The sequence below is a fragment of the Anabrus simplex genome, chromosome X (assembly GCF_040414725.1).
Source record: "Anabrus simplex isolate iqAnaSimp1 chromosome X, ASM4041472v1, whole genome shotgun sequence".
Lineage (NCBI taxonomy): Eukaryota > Metazoa > Arthropoda > Insecta > Orthoptera > Tettigoniidae > Anabrus > Anabrus simplex.
In genome coordinates this window covers 183642220-183662470 of record NC_090279.1, presented here as the reverse complement: position 1 = coordinate 183662470, position 20251 = coordinate 183642220, and the positions used below count along the sequence as shown (strand labels likewise).

Here is a 20251-nt window from a genome sequence, read left to right as displayed (position 1 = left end):
GTGCACGGCTTCCATCATAAAATTTGCAAGACAAAATCATACCATGATCCAAAGTCAAATTGTATCTGTGAACTGTGAGACAGAATTTGTGAATGTTACCACATTCTTAGGTGTATAAATCAAGGAAAATCTCAATGCATGAACTGAAATGTATAATATCTTTTGTACTTCTAGCTTATTCTGCATAAATTGTATGCATTAATAAATGAATAAATTAAAATTAAAGATTCTGCCATTTTTTCTTTCTTTCTTTATCTTCTGTTATTATCTTTTTTTTTCTGGGTGAGTTGGGCATGTGGTTAGGAGCACGCAGCTGTGAATTTGCATCCAGGAGGTAGTGGGTTCAAAACCCCACTATCGGCAGCCCTGAAGATGGTTTCCCACTTTAACACCAGGCAAATTCTGGGGCTGTACCTTAATTAAGGCCACGGCCGCTTCCTTCCCCCATCTAGGCATTTCCTATTCCATCGTCGCCATAAGACCTATCTGTGTCAGCGCAACGTAAAGCAAACTTAACTATAATAATAATAATAATAATAATAATAATAATAATAATAATAATAATAATAATAATAATAATAATAATAATAATAATAATTGTCACCATCATCATCATCGTAACTTTAATTAAGAGGTTCAGGTACAAGAGACCCAAGTAGTTTGTCCTCTCTGGCAACATCTGAGTTTTAAGTTCTTGCAGAGTACAGCATTTGAAAATTCTTAAATCTGCATTTGGTGCAGCACAATAAGAGAGAGAAAAAAAAAAAACATGACCTTCTTGGCACATCACATCATTTAATAGATGATATGTTGATCTAACATTGCAAGTCATAAACTAATGATCTTCACCTTTGAAAATGTTTCTGCACTAGAAAGCAGTTTCAGTACAATACTACATTATGAAAACGGAACTACAGAGCTTATAATTTATTAACTGGTCAAAGGAAGATACCATTAAAAGTGATGAGGAGTTCAGCATCTCCAATGTACTTCTGTAATGTGCTCATAAATGGAAACAATTTCACAGAAGATAAGTAGAACCTCATACATCTGTGGCCCATAAAATACCATTTGCACTAATAAACTGCAAAACAATGACCCGTTTCCTGTTAAGGTATCTATTACGTGAAAGTAATGGAACATAAAATCATGGTCATAATCCTGTATTTTAGAGTCATTCTTGTAGAGTTTAACTAGAGTGAGGGACGTCTTGCAATGCATCAGTTTCTACAATATGACTGTAAGTATTTCCATAAAACGGGGATGTAGAATGAAAGCTAATAATGAATCTTTCTTGATCATTGTAGAGGCACCTGTTGGAGGTGAACATTTTTACCTAATTTCATAATTTTTAAAAAGTTATTTTGGTATATTTTTATTTTATTTCATCAATAATTCTGCTGAATTGAATTTCCATTTTCAGCAATAAAAGCCAACCAAAAGATAGTTGATAGCATAAATGAAGTAAACCATAAAACGGGGATGTAGAATGAAAGCTAATAATGAATCTTTCTTGATTATTGTAGAGGCACCTGTTGGAGGTGAACATTTTTACCTAATTTCATAATTTTTTAAAAGTTATATTGGTATTTTTTATTTTATTTCATCAATAATTCTGCAGAATTGAATTTCCATTTTCAGCAATAAAAGCCAACCAAAAGATAGCTGATAGCATAAATGAAGTAAAACATCATATTTTCTTTGTACATACATATAAGAAGCATCAGAGTTATGTTTCTGCTGAAAACATATAATATATGGATGTTTGGAACTATTTTACCCTGCCACATTTAAAAAGTAGGACCTAGTCTATATACAAAACTTTCACATCGGCTTATGTACACGCACCACAAGAGAATTGGATGAAAATTGGTATCGAAAGTTGGGGAATGAGACACTACAATCTAGGCTATAAATAATTTTATTCACGCTGAGTGAAATGGTAGTTTGGGGGAAGGAGCCTAAAATTTAATTCTCAAATATCTATGTTATTAGTGGTCCTATTGATAAAAATACTACATAACAAAAGTTATATAAAATTAAATTTATGATTATTTATGTCTTCTACATTTTTCCTGTACTGGTTATGATAACAAAGAGATTAATGAATTTTGATTTTTGCTTTAAGTCCATATCAATGTTGAACCACGAGAAAATGGGTGAACAGAATTTAATGAAAATTTGTATGTAAAGTCAGGGAATAATGCAGTACAGTCTAGATTATAAATTAATTTTAATCACACTGGATGAAATGGTAGTTTAGGGGAACGCGTCTAAAATTTAATTCTCAAATATCTGTGTTATTAGTGGTCCAATCTTGTTGTTAACTAGAGTGGCCAATATTGTTGGCAGCCCTGAAGGTGGTTTACCGTGGTTTCCCATTTTCACATCAGACAAATGCTGGGGCTGTACCTTAATTTAGATCAAGACCGCTTCCTTCCCACTCGTAGCCCTTTCCTATCCCATCGTCGTTGTAAGACCTATCTGTGTTGATGCGACGTAAAGCAACTTTGGATCTTCAAAGGCTAAGGGAGTAAACCTCGAAAGAAAATCCTCAGATGCGTTAGGCTTAGCAGGTCAGCAGATGAGTAAATTTGTACTTGCTTGCAACTACAATAGTAAATATAATGTAACATGATATAATAGATAAGATAGGACAAAGCTTCCTAAACATAATTACCATACTACTTTCAGAATATAGTTACATTACTCTTGAAAATAGATAAAGTTGGTAAAACTTTTATATTTTCTGGAAGTGAGTTAAACATAGTTATAGAAAAATGCCAGAGAGAATTTTGACAACAGAATGAATCTGACTGTAGAGAATATTATAAATATTGTTTCATAATTATGAATTTGTGAATTGGCATTATTGATGTGTTTGTGCAGACAAATTTGTTTTGAATTTTAAAGATTGTAATTATAGAAGCTTTTATGTAGAGATTTGGAAGTGATAGTATATTACAATGTTTATACAAATCTTTAGTCGGTATCAGAATGGGCAGTTTAAAACTCTACCTTTCCAAATAGTTCTTTATTACCACATGCCCAGACATGTATCAGATAAGAGATTTGGCTTTCAATAAGAGCATAGTAAATACCCCTCAACAACCCACAAGATAATTTATATCTTAACGCTTTGACCTCCAGCCTCATACGCGGTGTCCATGTCCTATACCGCCAAGGCCTAATGAGCACTTTTTACCTTGCAGTAAATTATTCATAATAACTTCTGTTCAATTTATGTAAATTGGATGGGCATTTTTTTGTCTTGAAGGTAATGCTCCAGGCATTTTATTGATGTAAATTAATGCACCTTTATTTTATAAATGTTTGTTTTATGAAGTTATAATTCAAATAAATATTTTCTTTCTTTGAAAAAAGGTATTTCATGATCAAAAACTGTTAAGAAAAAAATATTTTCTACTATAAAAAACTGCATTATTTTAGAGATGTGGTGTTCCCTATGCCACATATGAAAAATAGAGCTTTATGTACAATATTACAGTTACAATATTTTTATTTTTATTATTATTAGCGTGAAATTTTCTGATCACACATTATATGCAAATGCTGCAATTCCTGGTTCAGTTTAAGTAAAAAATGATTACTAATGTCTATTTCACACAAGCTTCACACTCAAAAATTTACTTTTTGCCTTAAAAATATGATACAAGGAACTATTTACTAATATTTACATATGTTTATGACGTGTTCTAGCAAATGTACTTAGGGAGGCACAAAGGGTGTACACCCTTCTTACACTGTTTACAAATGTATCTGGTCTTTTTCCATGTACCATCTTGACTAGTACTAATCTTTCTGCATACGGAACAGTTGCGTTTTTTTTTTTTGTAAAAGAGTGAGGGGTTCGTTGCCCGCCTGCAGGAACTGAATTGCCGCCTGGTCACCAAGCCACGCGGCAGAAAGTTCCTCAACTAGACTTGTTATATATAGTCTTATTTAATCCTAGTCCAAAACATGTATTATACATTATTAAAACAAATAAATATCTTAGAAAATACATTTTTTTTCCTGGAAAGCCCGATCAATCGGATGTTGGCGTTTCTAGACTGAACCTTGAACGTCCGATCAATGGAACCTACAGAGTCAGAAGAAAATTAAATGTGAAGCCCTACAATATTGAAAGCTCATAAGAGTTACAACAATAACATTATATTGACCACTATTGTGATGTGACTTGTCTCCTCTGCTGGCACTCATCTCCGATAGATGGTATTACTGCTGCGTACTGACAAACTATCCGCCTGAAAATAGCTGGAGAGTTAGGAAACTTTGCACATGTTATGTGATTGTTCCGTTAATGACTGGTATTACAGCTAGAAAAGAACAGAATACTCCCACCTCCGAGCTTCGGATCCCCCGAGTCTGGGGAGAGAGTAATTATTTATAGTAATCCAAATTGTGTTTTGATACATGCAGGCTTTTCCTTATTACAATTTGTTTATCTAGTAGTATATTAAAAATTACAATTAAGCCAATTATCTTGTTTTAATTGGCTTATTGATCATGATTTGGGGTGAAACAGAAGAGGAAGTACAGACCATACTCAAGGTATGGAAATCCCAGTTCCAGGAATATAACCTCAACATCAGCGAGACCAAGACAGTGGTGATGGCAGTCAACAGAGAAGGGAGTCAATCCAGCAAGTGTAAAACTAGGAGACCACCATCTAGAGTGTGTGAATAGTTTTCATTACCTTGGAAGTGATAATTTAGTCAGAAAGGAAATTACAAACAGTGCAAAAGGGATCAGAATTCTACCAACAAGCAAGAACACTTTTATGGGATGACATGATTCCAAAACCAGCCAAAACCATCTTCAGGGCTGCCGACAGTGGGGTTTGAACCCACTATCTCCCGGATGCGAGCTGACAGCTGTGCAGCCCTAACCGCACGGCCAACTCACCTGGAGCAGGTAAAGATATTATTGTAATTGCCATTCTTCTTTCCCTGAAATCAGAATATAGGAATTTTGTGGAAGCTACAGTGAAGGCCAGTCAATAATGTTGATAGTGAGAGGTCATTTTCCTGTACTGTAATATAACATCTGACAGGAGAACAGCTCTTAATCGTAATATGGAACTCATGGTACTTTTGTATTTTACTGACTCGTGTGTACCTAAATTATGTACGTAGTCTAGGCCGTACTTATTGAAGTGGCAGGATAACATTTTTCCAAATGTCTGTGCTTTGATATATGTAATATGCTTTTTCAGCAGAAGCATAACTTTCATGTACATAGATAATAAGAAATTTAGATGTTTTACTGAAAATATGCTATCAACTATATTTTAGTTTAACTTTTATTTCTGAAAAGTGGAAATAAAATTTAGCAAAATTATTTAAGAAATTGAATAAAAATAACAAAATATGTATGGAAATACTTATTAAAAAAAGACTAGATCAGGCAATTTTTTTTTACCACAAACGAATATTTTGTCCTCTTGAATTCTAACTTTATCTTCATATTGTGATTGTCCCTACTTTTAAAGACATGACTCAAATATATTCATCTACTAATGCCATTCTATGCCATCTCTCCACTGACAGCTTGGAACATACTGCTTAGTTGAGCAGCTCGTCTCCTTTCCCACAAGTCTTCCCAGCCTAAACTTTACAACATTTTTGTAACGCTACTCTTTTGTCGGAAATCACCCAGAACAAATCAAGCTGCTTTTCTTTGTAGTTTTTCCAGTTCTTGAATCAAGTAATCCTGGTGAAGGTCCCATACACTGGAACAATACTCTAGTTGGGGTCTTACCAGAGACTTATATGCCCTCTCCTTTACATTCTTACTACATCCCCTAAACACCCTCATAACCATGTGCAGAGATCTGTAGCCTTTAATTTTTCAATCCTATTTATGTGATTACCCCAATGAAGATCTTTCCTTATATTAACACCTAGGTACTTACAATGATTCCCGTAAGGAACTTTCACCCCATCAACGCAGCAATTAAAACTGAGAGGATTTTCCCTATTTTCGAAACTCACTACCTGACTTTTAACCATACCATTGCCTACTGTCCATCTCACAACATTATCAAGGTTATTTTCGAGTTGCTCACAATCTTGCAACTTATTTATTACTCTGTACAGAATAACATCATCTGCAAAAAGCTTTAACTGTGATTCTACTTCTTTAATGAGGCTCTACTGTATATGGCAAAATGGTATTACCATTAATAAACTATTATTATTAAGTATTATTAAAGAACTTTTAAAAGTAACACCACATGGGGTGTGGGGATTCAGGAATCTCTGGTAAACTAAAAGGACAAGGATTACATTTTGAAACCATTGTTTTATTTGTTTTATTCTGTGCAACCTGTATACAATTATACAGAGTACTGGTAGTCTCCTAGGTAGTCCATAATTCATTGTATTCCTTTTCATCAGATGTAGTGATCTATTGTTTAATTTGGTTTGAAGTGAATGTCTCTATATTCCTCATAAATTGTGTGCACTTCGTACGAACACCAACACAACATTGAATGTTGAGAGGGACTCCTGATGAAAAGGAATACCCTTTCAAGTTATGAATATTCCCCTTCAACAAACCATTACCCATATTACTATTGTACAAAACATAATTTATAAATCAAGTGGCTCGGCTATGCAGATGGAGAATGCCAATTCCCAGATCAACTCAGAAATGTTTCGTTGCTGTAGGAGCGACGACATAGTTTGGCACCAACCGCAGCAGTTTTAATGTGTCATTTGATTTCAATTTTGGATGTCTTATCGGACTTCATCAATGTTTTAAATTCTGACTGTAAATTGAGACATACCAGATTGTTTCCTTTATTATTGGTTGTATGTGAGCGTGTGTTTTTCCCATTGTATCATGTCTGAGGATGACCCAGTGAATATAGGGTCGAAACTAGTTCCAATTGTATATATATTCTTTGCTATTTGCTTTACGTCGCACCGACACAGATAGGTCTTATGGCGACGATAGGATAGGAAAGAGCTGGGACTGGGAAGGAAGCGGCCATGGCCTTCATTAAGGTACAGCCCCAATATTTGCCTGGTGTGAAAATGGGAAACCATGGAAAACCATCTTCAGGGCTGCCAACAGAGGAGTTCAAACCCACTATCTCCCGGATGCAAGCACACAGCTGCGTGCTCCTAACCACACAGCCAACTCGCCCGGTAGTCCCAATTATATAGGACACTATACAAACTAATGGTATTGAATAGGTAGACCCTTCTCTAGCCTTTGATAGTTGAGCATGTGTTATAAAGAACACTGTCTTTCCTAAACCTCAACTGTTATGCTAATTATTGTTTATGTATTGTATGAAGTGCCATCTGTTGGTCATTTTATGTCATTTATTTTGGTGTCAATAAAACCCCGTGTCATGCCAATCATGTGTGTCAATTAGTACTTGTAATATTCCATGAAGTATTGCCTCATTAAATGTTGACGGACTTTTGGAAAGACGTCAATAGATTTCATAGTTATTTCAGGGTAATGAATTATTCTCTCTTTTTTTTTTTTTTTTTACGTCACACCGACACATACAGGTCTTATGGTGACAATAGGATAGGAATGGCCTAGCAGTGGGAAGGAGGCTGCTCTGGCCTTAATTAAGGAACAGCCCCAACATTTACCTGGTGTGAAAATAGGAAAGCACGGAAAACTATACTCAGGGTTGCCGACAGTGGGGTTTGAATCCACTATCTCCCAGATGCACGACACAGCTGCGGGCCCCTAACTGCAAGGTCAACTCGCCAGGGGGTAATGAATTTAATTTTTAACTCTTGACCCTAAGATTTTTTCATGATTTTTCATTCCTTAATTTCTAATTGTTTCTTTAATCGATGTTGTTATAGATTATTATTATTTTATTTTACATTTTGCTTTATGTTGCACCGACACAGATAGGTCTTATGGTGATGATGGGATAGGAAAGGCCTAGGAGTGGGTTGGAAGTGGCCGTGGCCTTGATTAAGGTACAGCCCCAGCAATACTTGGTGTGAAAATGGGAAACAATGGAAAACCATCTTCAGGGCTGCCGACAGTGGGGTTCGAACCCACTATCTCCTGGATACAAACTCACAGCTGCGTGCCCCTAACTGCACGGCTATCTTGCCATGTGTTGTTGTAGACTAAGGGTTTTTGAAGATATAGTGCTTCTCGTTATGTAATGTTCAGTGTTGCTGTTCCAGGAGAGTCGCTATTTTTGTTAGGTAGAAAGCAGTTTCCATCTTCCAAATTCTTGATATTGTGGATTTCTTTTCATTACTTCTAAGTTTCTAAATAAAAAGATAGTCTTCTTCTGACATGAATTTAGCTTAGCATTTCCAAACTAATCCAGTCTTTTAAGCATATGGCTTTTAGTGCCAGATGTGTCCAAGGGCATTGTAACAACTCACATCCGCCATATTCGTCATGCTCTGCTGCTTTCTTCCCGGGGTTCTACCCTCCGCACAGCGTTATAGCTATGAGACTACTGCCTGCTGATCGCCTGTGTCAGACTCTGATGATGTCAATGGGTCTAGACTCTACACTCTACTCTCTTCCTAGATGTTCTCGGCATTTCTAGTGTCGTGTCGCATAACTTTCCCTGTACCTCCCCTCTCCAACTGGTCTATATAGTTCTCTTTGTCTGCTACTTCAAGGTGTTCTTCGGGTGTTGGAGAGAGGGCAACATCTTTGTGCTACGCTGGTGTATATTTTCACCTCAGTAGGGGACTGGAGTATTTGTTCATGAGGTATTGTAATTTTGCATGACTATCTTCTTGAATGGTTGTACTTGATTATGTATCCATATGAGAGCAGCTGAATGTCTAATTCCTTTGTTTCAAATACTGTTGGAATTTATGTGAGAATGAACTTTCTATTTGTCAATCAATCAATCAATCAATCAATCAATCAATCAATCAATCAATCAATCAATCAATCAATCAATCAATCAATCAATCAATACTGATCTGCATTTAGGGCAGTCGCCCAGGTGGCAGATACCCTATCTGTTGTTTTCCTAGCCTTTTCCTAAATGATTTCAAAGAAATTGGAAATTTATTGAACATTTCCCTTGGTAAGTTATTCCAATCCCTAACTCCCCTTCCTATAAATGAATATTTGCCCCAATTTGTTCTCTTGAATTCCAACTTTGTCAATACTTTCGAAAACCTCTGGTACTTTAACATTTGTTTACATTTTTCTATTGTGTAAAAGTCTGAAACCACACTTGGCTTGATTACACAAATAAAAAAAATAAAAAATAATAAAGGATGACAATTTAAACAGAATAAAAGAAAAACTTCAGGTTCAAACAAAAGCTTCGCAGCACAAAACATAAACAAACAGGTTAGGAAACATGATAACTACAGAATGGATGTGGAAAAAAGCAGAATGGAACCCTGAGAGGTAATGGAATGTAGCCTTTTGCTAAGAAAGAAAATGGAGACGGTAATTGCCCTTGGATTACACACATTTATTTTAAGAAATAAATAAAAAACTCAAAATAGAAAGATCTTTACAAAGGGAAATTAGAGTATTTAGCATGCCTGCAGACATGTACATTTCGTTAAAAGAAATGTCATCACTGAATTTGAATCCGAAGAAAAACGATCCAAATATACATGATGATTAAAATGAGGGCTAATCCCAATCTACACAAATGCAGAAATAAAACCAAACCCAAGAGGTACAGTAAATTTGCATCACTATCTAAAACTCTTCAGATAACCTGCATAGATTTTCCGTACTTTTGCAAGGTCACACAGAAATACCAGGAGGCAAACCCGAGGGATAATTACATCATAAGTTACAAAATTACAAAAAAGGGTATTGCCTCCGAAACAAATAGTATAAGATCTTAACTCAAAAGCTAAATATTGCCTCTGAAACAAATAGTATAAGATCTTAACTCAAAAGCTAAATATTGCATCCAAAACAAATGGTATAAGATCTTAACTCAAAAGCTAAATATTGCCTCTGAAACAAATAGTATAAGATCTTAACTCAAAAGCTAAATATTGCCTCCAAAACAAATAGTATAAGATCTTAACTTAAAAGCTAAATATTGCCTCTGAAACAAATAGTATAAGATCTTAACTCAAAAGCTAAATATTGCCTCCGAAACAAATAGTATAAGATCTTAAATCAAAAGCTACGTTATTGTGACAAATTTAGTGGTGAATGTGAAACTTGAGGATAAACTCCTGTATAAGAAAATAAATTATCACATTTGAATGAAGTTAAAAACCAAAATAAATGTCGAATCAGTGCTTATCTGAGACCAGGCTTCTCACAACGGGACCGAAGGAGGAGCACGTACTCCGCTCGCTAAGATGGTCAGATGATCAAAGACACAGATCCTACCTCGCTCCCACCGAAGAAGCGGGGTAAGATCAAGAAACAGGAAATGGTGTAACCATCGAAGAGATCCAATCAGAATAAAGAATTCACCTTCAACTTTTCACATTCACTAATTTGATTTACCGTACTCTTATTTTCTCCAATCAAAAGTATCCTCTTTCTTGCTGACACATTGATAATGAATGTTTGAGAAAAGTCCTTGTTTATGCAACAGGAAATTCACTTCTAGAACTGTGCGTGCAGTATAGTATAGTTTAGACAAAAAATTTAAAAAAAAATTCACAGATAAATAATAATTTCGATACAACGCATAAATAAGTTTCTAAAACAGAATTTAAATTGATCTGGATGGATCCAGGTTTATGAAATCAAAACAATTCTTCCAAGTCCAAGAATCCAAACAGAACAAAATCTTATACAACCAAAAATAATTTTCAAAACAATAAAATAAGAAGTTTATTTTTTTTTCTACTTGCTTTACGTCGCACCGACACAGACATGTCTTATGGCGACGATGGGATGGGGAAGGGCTAGGAGTGGGAAGTGGCCATGGCCTTAATTAAGGTACAGCCGCAGCATTTGCCTGGTGTGAAAATGGGAAACCACGGAAAACCATCTTCAGGGCTGCCGACAGTGGGGTTCGAACCTACTATCTCTCGAATACTGGATACTGGGCGCACTTAAGCGACTGCAGCTATCGAGCTCGGTATAAGAAGTTTCAATCAATTCCCACTGCTGTCTTCATACTGCCACAAGTGTTATCTTGAACTTGTTTATGTTTATCCTGTTGGGCTAAATGCATCTATCATCTATCAATCAATACATCCGGTGTTTTCTGGAACTTATTTTAAATAACGCACTATTTTCTAGTCAGGTTAATTCTTACGGCATGTCTAGACTTTGTTTCTCCTATTCTATTGCTTTTCTTATCTTCCCTAATGTTTTTTATTTCATTTTGTACCGTTGGTTGGGAAACATCCGTTCTGTTTAATGTATGTAATTGTAAATGTTTTTCTTTTGGTTTCCTGGTCGTACGTGTGCCTACAATGGACACTCCCACATATCACTCAGGGTCAGCTCTTCTGATCCTTAGAGAGTACTTCTGCGGTTGGAAGTCTCCGCCACTGGAATGCCGTTTCTGTTCAAGGCCTTTTCAGCTGTATGCCACCATGTTGCTCTCAGACGTCCGCGCGATTGCAAAAGCTCCCTTAATGGGATGATCTTCATCTCGAAGTTGTACGTGTCCATACCAGCGCAACTGTCGCTCCTCCAATTTCTTACCGATAGGGGCCGTACTAAATGATCCTCGTATATGCTCATTGCCCACTCGATCCAAGAGGGTGACACCCGCTGTTCATTTCCGTTACATGCATTTGCTGATCATGCTTCTTTTGCCATGTGCGACACTTGGAGTAATAAGTGAGGGCAGGTCTAACAACAGTCTTGGACATCTTGCCTTGGAGCTCTATAGGCATCCTCCTGTCACATAAGATGCCTGTTAGCAAACACCATTTGGTCCAGTCAACACTGATGCGATGCTTCAAGTCATCATCAATCGTCGTATCGGAGGTAATAATTGAGCCCAGGTACTTGAATTTATTCACCATTGCCAGTGCTTCACCCACTAAGAAAATTGTATCGAGTGGACCTTGAACTTCCTGCTTGACTAAGTTACAGAACATAACTGTAAATGTTATTGCGATGAAATCCAATTGTCGCTATCACCGATTTCTGTAATATTTCCTTTCGTGATTCATTGTATCTTTCGATATTTTGGTGCTGTACTATTCCTAACTTGTTGTGTCTTGTGTTTGAATACATCTATTTCGTTCATCCAAAGTTACCAACTCTTGTTCATCCCCTAGTGTCCTTCTATTGTCCTGACTGCTTCTACATTGCTATTTATCTTTGCCCTTTGTACCATCCACGGTATACCTCTCGCTGCCCAGCACTTGAATACGTCTCTTCCACGATCACCTTTTATCTTTTGTAAATAATTACAATAATCTACCTGCTACAACATGTTCGGCTTGCCAGTACACCCCATGTAGGTGATCTAAATGTACCGCTGTGTGAGGGTGTTGTCTGCGGCATAGGCCATCCTCTGCATCCATTTCTAAATATTAGTTAGGTAGTGGGGCCAAATTCTGTCCCTGCACTGAATTTCGTACCCCTCCGGATTTCCAGTTTGCACGGTAGGTACCTAATGTTTAGCCACATTCGATTGGTTTTGTGTGGCACGTTTAGTTTCCATGTACAAGAAAGATTACTTTTTCACGCTGAGCTGAGTTAGTGCAGCATTCAAATTAAGAGCCTGTTATTCCTAGAGTGAGCACTGATATTCGCATGAAATACTGGACTGCATTCCAATTGTGAGTTATAGTTCTTGGCATGTAATCGCAACAGTGTGTTGGTTGGTGTGTGTTACTGTAGCAACCATTATAATAAATCAGGGAATTCACTTTACAAAGGTGAAAAAATCGAGTGAATCCTCCTAATTCAATACCTACATCATATATTCCATCATTAGATGGAGTAATCAAATTCAAACACGTTCCAGCTCATTTGAGCCATCTTCAGGGAAAGGTGAAGGGGTGTGTGTGTGTGTGTGTGAAATAATTTACATAATACAAGCTAAAAAAATGCCAAAAATATAATGAAGGAACAAATTAAAAAACAAAAGAGAGCCTATACAGAAACAAAATTAGCACAATATACAATATTTACATCATCACATGGAGCAAAAAACAACTCACTGCGATAAAATTCAGTGAAACAGGGGTTAATACAAAACATAATTGAAATGTTTGTAATTTTTTCCCTGTTCATTTTATTTGTTATTTATGAATTTTATTGTAATTTTCAGATGGGAAAACACAAGCTGTGGAATAAGGAGGCTATGAGAAAGACTATTAAGGCAGTGAGGGACAAGATAATGGGTTACAAACGTGCAAGTAAAGCGTTTAACATTCCACGAGCAACGCTGAAAGACTATGTTACAAAGAATACAAAGAAAACATTTTTCATAAATGTCCTTCAAGTAATTCATTGTAGGGAAAGTGTTTGGTAAGATTAGAAAGGAAAAATATATTAAAATTAATGGTACTTTTCAGCAATTTGTTGGGGGACGAAATTACAAGCACAGTTTTGCCAGTTTAGGTTTTGTAGTGTTTATGTAAAATATTGACTATGGTACCTTATGTTATAACAGTTTTCACTGTAAGTTGTCCGTAAGTAGAGACCATATTCATTAATATATATATACCAATCACTAGCCTTGTCCATAATATTCCTGAATTTCTGCAAGTCCAGATCTGCTAAGGGGACGAAATTTGGGCCCCATACTGTACATGTTCATATATTAAAATTGTGTCTAACATTATTCTCTTGTTTCTAGAACTGTTGTGCAAGAAACTGGCTCCATCTACAGTTACTGATCATTGCCACATTATTAGCAGTCACAGGTAATAAATGGAATCGTAATTGTGTTGCAATAAAGTGTCAACATGTTCATTCTTCCTGTTGATGAGAACAGTAATGAAATGCTGCATTAAACTCTCATGTTCACAATAAGTATGTTATTAAAGTAAGATGACCATAAATCTCAAAATACATTTGCAGTCAGCATGTCTACGTTTGATGGTTACTTAAATTATTCACGGTAATGTAGGACCTGGTTAGCGTAGCTGTTCTTATCAAAGACTGAAATTGCTTCTTGCATGAGTAATTGGTTTGGGAAATTAAGTGAAAAACAGCTGCTTTGTTCCACGGGGAGTTGGACTGCATGCTATTACCAGCTGGGCTGAGTGGATCAGACGGTTGAGGGGCTAGCCTTCTGGCCCCAACCTGGCAGGTTTGATCCTGACTCAGTCCGGTGGTATTTGAAGGTGTTCAAATATGCTAGCCTCGTGTCTGTAGATTTACTGGCCCGTGAAAGAACTCCTGCTGGACTAAAATTTGGTGCACCTCGGCATCTCCGATACCATAAAAGGTAGTTGGTGGGACCTAAAGTCAACAATATTGTTACCCAATTATAAGTGTTACCAGTAGTACAGAATATACACTGGACAGACAATGTTTTTTTGTCCAACCCTCATCCCATTTCTCTACAGGGTCAGGTATGAGACGAGATGAATCTGTTGTGGCAGGTTTTTATGACTGGATGCCCTTCCTGACGTCAACTTCATCAGAGCAGTTAATGAGGTGAAATGAACGATGGGGTATATGATAGTAGGAAGGGAGAGGGTGAAACCCGGTGCTGGCACATAGTCTAGTCTTGTTGAATAGTACCGAGGGGTCTGCTCAAGGCTTAACTTCCCCATCTGGTGGATGAATCGCCATAAACAGCATCCTATGCCCTCACTCCGTGAGAGCATTACAGAGATGTTTGGAATTTAATCCAGGCTTTTGACATGCAAACATTCTTATGGTGAAATTTTTTCGACCAACGGGACTCAAACTGGCTAACCACGGTGTCCGACCATTTTGACTTCAATGCTTTAACGATCGTTGCCACCAGGTGGGCTAACTAAATTTTTTAAATCAAGCTACAATATGGTAAGTTTTTGATGCTCTTTGAGTGAATGTCCGGCTCCATGGCTAAATGGTTAGCGTGGTGGCCTTTGGTCACGGGGGTCCCAGGTTCGATTCCTAACAGGTTCAGGAATTTTAACAATGATTGGTTAATTCCACTGGCATGGGGGCTAGGTGTATGTGTCATCTGCATTATCATTTCATCCTCATCACGATGCACAGGTCGCCTATGGGCGTCAGATCAAAAGACCTGCACCTGCCGAGCCGAACAAGTCCTCGGACAAATCCCGGCACTAAAAGCCATACTCCATTTCATTTTTCATTTCTGAGCGAATTTCGGTGGAGAAGTAAAGATCTACCAACTCAACTGTAGTAATAATAGTTTTTTGAGATTTTCACTCAATACTATACGATAAGCCTTACGCTGGACAGACAACCAACTTTTTATTTCTCACTCCTTCATAGCTCCATGACTAACAGATTTTTTACATGTGCTATGGTAGTTATTGCTTTAACACAACACAACACAACACAACACAACACAACAAGCTGCCTATCAATATGAGGGTTGGGGCAGAAGTCACGACAACTTCGATTCCGCATTTGCACGGAAAAAAATATCAGACAAATGGAAATATACAGATGGGAATGGGGAGCAAAACGACCTATATTATACTACGTACATTGGCAGAAGAAACTTGGAAACAACTCTGCCATGTTTTCTGAAGGCGGGAAAGAAGTGGTGGTGGTGATTATTGTTTTAAGAGTAAGTACAACTTGGCAACCATCCTCTATATAACACTAATCAGAGAAAAAAATAGGAGGGATGTGACACCTCACAAAACAAAAGTATCAGCCAAAGGAAGACAAGGGCCATGAAGGGCGTTAAAATTAAAGACACCATAAGCCTCGCAACCTAATACCGTCGGGGTTGGAAAACAACAAGAGTTTAGGTTGGATAGGGTAGATGAAAGTGAAGAGCCTGGCACAAGTAAGTGGAAGCAATGCCAGGACTCAGCTATGGACGCTGTGATCACCAACCCACACTCCCAAGTCGAAAGCCCCTGGAGCCCCTTTTATTCACCTCTTAGGATGGGCAGGGGATACCATGGTTGTATTTTTTGTTTGTGTCCCTCACCCACAGGGGATTATAAGAGGATGGTCACCTAGTTGTATTTCCACTTAAAACATAACCAACACCATGGCTACTGCAGTCCCATCGCTGTGTGCGTGCTACCTGTCGAATACACCGCCATCTCGTGCTGTGTCCATCTACTATGAGTGTCAAGCTTTCCAGAACATATGACCATTGTATGGTAGCACCGTGTAAATGTGAAGAAAGAAATAGGTAACCATGAGTTATGCCCCAACCCTTGTAGTTACTGTCAACAGGAGTATAGTCAGAACAGAACTATGAAATGGACTGGTGTAATCAAAAATGACTGTAAGTTGGCAGGAACCACACAAGAAGACATCCAAAAGAAAAAGATATTTAGATTCAAAATTCACAAGTGACAAGCTGACCACGAGGACAAGCTGAAAAAACAACTGGAACATCTTGGAAGAAAGAGAGAAAAGAAGCCTACAGCAGAAGACTGAAAGAAATATGGACACAAAGAAGATAAATAAAAGTACTAATACCTTTCCTCGTTGTTCTGGTAATGAAGATGGTTGATTTATATGTGGGACACATAATATACTGCAAACCAACTGACACAGACCACTATCTTCAGAAGATGTCCAACCACCACCCATGACAAACGGAGTGATTAAGAAACGAGGAGCTCAGCCATCTCAGTATGGCCCTACTTGCTAACGGGTGCAGCCATAAAGATATCCAGCAAGCACTCCATAGCCAGACGTCCAATAACCAGGAAGAGGAGCAGCCAGCAACTAAAGCCTTTCTGCCGTATATTGGGAAGACAGCCAACAGAATAGGGAGGCTACTGGAGTTCCATGGGGTAAAAATCCTGCCGTATATTGGGAAGACAGCCAACAGAATAGGGAGGCTACTGGAGTTCCATGGGGTAAAAACCTTGTGTAGGCCAACGAAGAAAATCATGGAACTACTTAGGTCTGCTAAAGACAAGCACCATCCTCTCTCCACAGCAGGTGTCTACAAGATCCTGTGCAGCTGCAGCCAGGTGTACATAGGTACTACCAAAGGACTGAAGGAACACAACTGGGACAAGCAGACAGATCATCAGTCGCTGAACACTCACTGCTAGCAGGCCATGACATACAGTACATCAAAGTACTGTCAACTACTGTGTCTTATCACGCACGGCTACAAAGGGAAGCCATTGAAATCCTGAAGCACAGCAACAGGAATCTGAGTGAGTCAACAAAGAGCAGTTTCCAGTTCTGAAAGCCTAAACTCCTGGAGGACATGTTGATCGCAGCAGACCAGAAAAAGCAATGGGTGATCTGTTGCCTGTCTCTGCCGAGGCAGGTTGATGTACATCAGGCTCCTTAATGCTTCAATCATTAGCCGAAGAACAGCCAATCAGAGACCGCCCCTCCAACATGGCGGACCAATAAGTGAGCAGCGCACCATAGCCTGCACTACATAATGAGGTGGAATTTCAACACGACTCCATTCCAGTGAGAGTTTCGGTGCTATTGAATTCAATCGGAACCCTTGATAATGCCAGTGCAGTCTTCAGTTTAACGTCAGGACCATCACATGCTTCTGGACCACGGCCTACAAGCCTGGAAAACACTGATGTATTTGTAACGCCAGCCATGAAAGCCTCAATTGCTGTATGAACAAAAGTACTGTTACGAAAAACTCAGTCTGTCTTATTACTCTAATTTATTCCAGGATGACCCAATAAATGCACACAAGTGCACACGCACGCACGCACGCATGCACGCACAATTTCAGTCAACTATGAATGGCCAGAGTTACTAATTTCTGTCTATTTACCAGTCTCTCTCCTTTTAGCACAGCAGTGGGTCTGGCCCAAAGGTATTATTTTTGGAAGGCTCCTTATTTTCACTTAAACAAGTCCATTCACCTCATACAGCAGTTTGTGTAGACTGCTGGGTTTGAATACAGTGTTACTGGCTACACAACACACAGTCACTATTCCTTGGTTCGACTCCAGAGGCAGCCCATGTAATTCACTCTGGCGCATGCACTGAACAGCAACAGCTCAACAGTATTCAACAGCAAGACGATATTCACAACAGTGAATATTAACACAAGTCCATCTACCCTCACACTCATGATAGTGGCTTCCCTCACTGATTCATGGCAATCCTCAGTCCACAGAACTACACAAACACACAGTACTCTCAGGTAGTACACAGTCTTCTGCTCCGTACATCGTCTTCAGTCCAGCCAAACTCTGGACACTCTGATACCAACAACAGATCCTCGTTCAGACCTTTATGAGACAGTAGCGACAGCCCAACACCTCAGAATTGATTATTTTAACCATGATGGTTCACTCTTGTCTGTACTGACTTACATTCAATGTCTATGAAACACTTTTCCTCCTGTCAATACTTTACATTTTATTATACTTATCCACCGTACATGTTTCGAGACCACAACTGCTCCCTTCCTCAGCGGTGCAAAAACATCAAACAAAATCCTTGGACTTGACACATTTGTACAATACAGTCATCAACAATACAAATTATACATAAATCTTGAAATTGTTAAAATATCTCTTTTTTGTCTAAACTGTTCACTTACACTTACTATGTCATTTAGTAAAAACTTTAAAAACAGAAATCCTGTCTGCTCTGTTCTTGAAAACTTCTCCGTTCCTTAAATCCTTATTTACACCTAAAAAAGAAAAACATTATATTTAATTTTCTAATCTGTAACTCAAATATTTGTATATTTTATTCCAAAAATTGTCAATTAACTCAGTGCTACAGCTCTAAGACCTTTCATATAAATTGGAATTTCTCCTCTAAATCTTGCCCAACCATGCGAGCCATTTTTAACAGTCAAGTTCCTTTAAAATAAACAACCATCAAAACCAACTTTAGAGACATTTTTTATGAAAAAGACAACAACTCAGATGACTAGTGAATTTTATTTTTCACTTCCTTCAGTATTAGCTGGTACCAAATTTGTCAAAATTAAAACAAAGTTACACTTGTCTGAACCAAACAAACACGTCCTTGCTCCTGTACTTGCTGCCATTTAACATCAGCCTTGTCAATACTTAAGTTATTTAATTATTTATTATCACTTAATATACCGTACATGTTTTGAGGACCTTTTTATCCTCTTCTTCAGTGGTTTTTTCACAATACCAAATATCTTTTGAACCTCTTTATATATTATTAAACACCAAACACCAAAGTTCTAAACATATATTTTTTTTTTTCTTTGCAGTCTGCTTTATGTCGCACCAGCACAGATAGGTCTTATGGCGATGGTCTTTTCAAAAACATTTAATGTTACTTCACTCTGTAATTGATTACATAAAGAAATGGACAAATATAATGAAGTCAAACTTATGTGGTCTGCTATTCAGTTATACAATGTTTTCTTTATTATTATTTTGGCTGTAAACATTTTGCTGTCCAGCAAGCATGATATTTTTCTCTTTAGTCTTGAGACACTCTGACTGTGGCAGGAGAGCCCTCAGTAGGTCCCTAGACTTAGCAAGTGTGCAGGGTGTGGGAGGAGCCTGGAAGGACAATATGGGTTTGTCAGGGGAAGGGAAAGTGCAGGCGAGTACATGGTCTATTTGGTAGAGTCCTCAGTAATATGGCCAACCACTTTGTAATGTAGCTAGCTTTTTTTTCCTCACGTCTTACATTAATTGTTGTTAGAGATTAATTCCAAAACATTTTACAAAATGAATTCCATTATACTGACTATTAAACAATTCAGTTCTATAAAGAAACTAAAATAAAGATTCAAAATGTAACCATAACATAATGGCACTATTTGTAGGATGATCAAATTGTTAAACATGTTGTCATGCTTTGAAAGTTGGACAAGGAGAGAGAAATTTGGGAGTGCAGTTTTTTTTTTTTGTTTCTTTGTTGTCATGAATGTCGTTATTATCACTTGTGATTGTGATGAGTAAAACAGTGCAGTGTGGTAGTAGTCAGGATTGCATTAGCTGTTAGCCTTGTTAATGTTTGTGCATAAATACCATTGTAGTGTAGTTAATTAATTAATATTGTAGTGCAAGCAAATTTCGATTCAGCCAATGTCATCAGATTATTATTATTCACCTAAAAGTATTGTTTCACTGGTCAGCGGAAACTGGACCGATTGGGGAGGGGCAGAAGAGATGATGGCACAGCCCTGCCAGAGTAAAATGTCACGAACCGCTACTGACTTCAAGCTGATCAGTTGCTCAAGTGTGACTACTTTTGCAAG

At 37.7% G+C, this 20251-nt stretch overlaps 1 protein-coding gene across 1 annotated transcript in view; it reads left to right on the top strand.

Annotated features, from left to right (window-relative positions):
* Positions 1-1199: 1199 nt before the first annotated feature.
* The window catches only part of LOC136886287 (uncharacterized), a 54869-nt gene continuing 35817 nt past the window's right edge, over positions 1200-20251 (top strand). The window contains exons 1-2 of the mRNA XM_067159016.2: positions 1200-1240; positions 13754-13820. Of these exons, the coding sequence (XP_067015117.1) occupies positions 1235-1240; positions 13754-13820 (73 nt within the window). The 5' untranslated portion in view covers positions 1200-1234. The remainder of the gene's footprint in view (positions 1241-13753; positions 13821-20251) is intronic.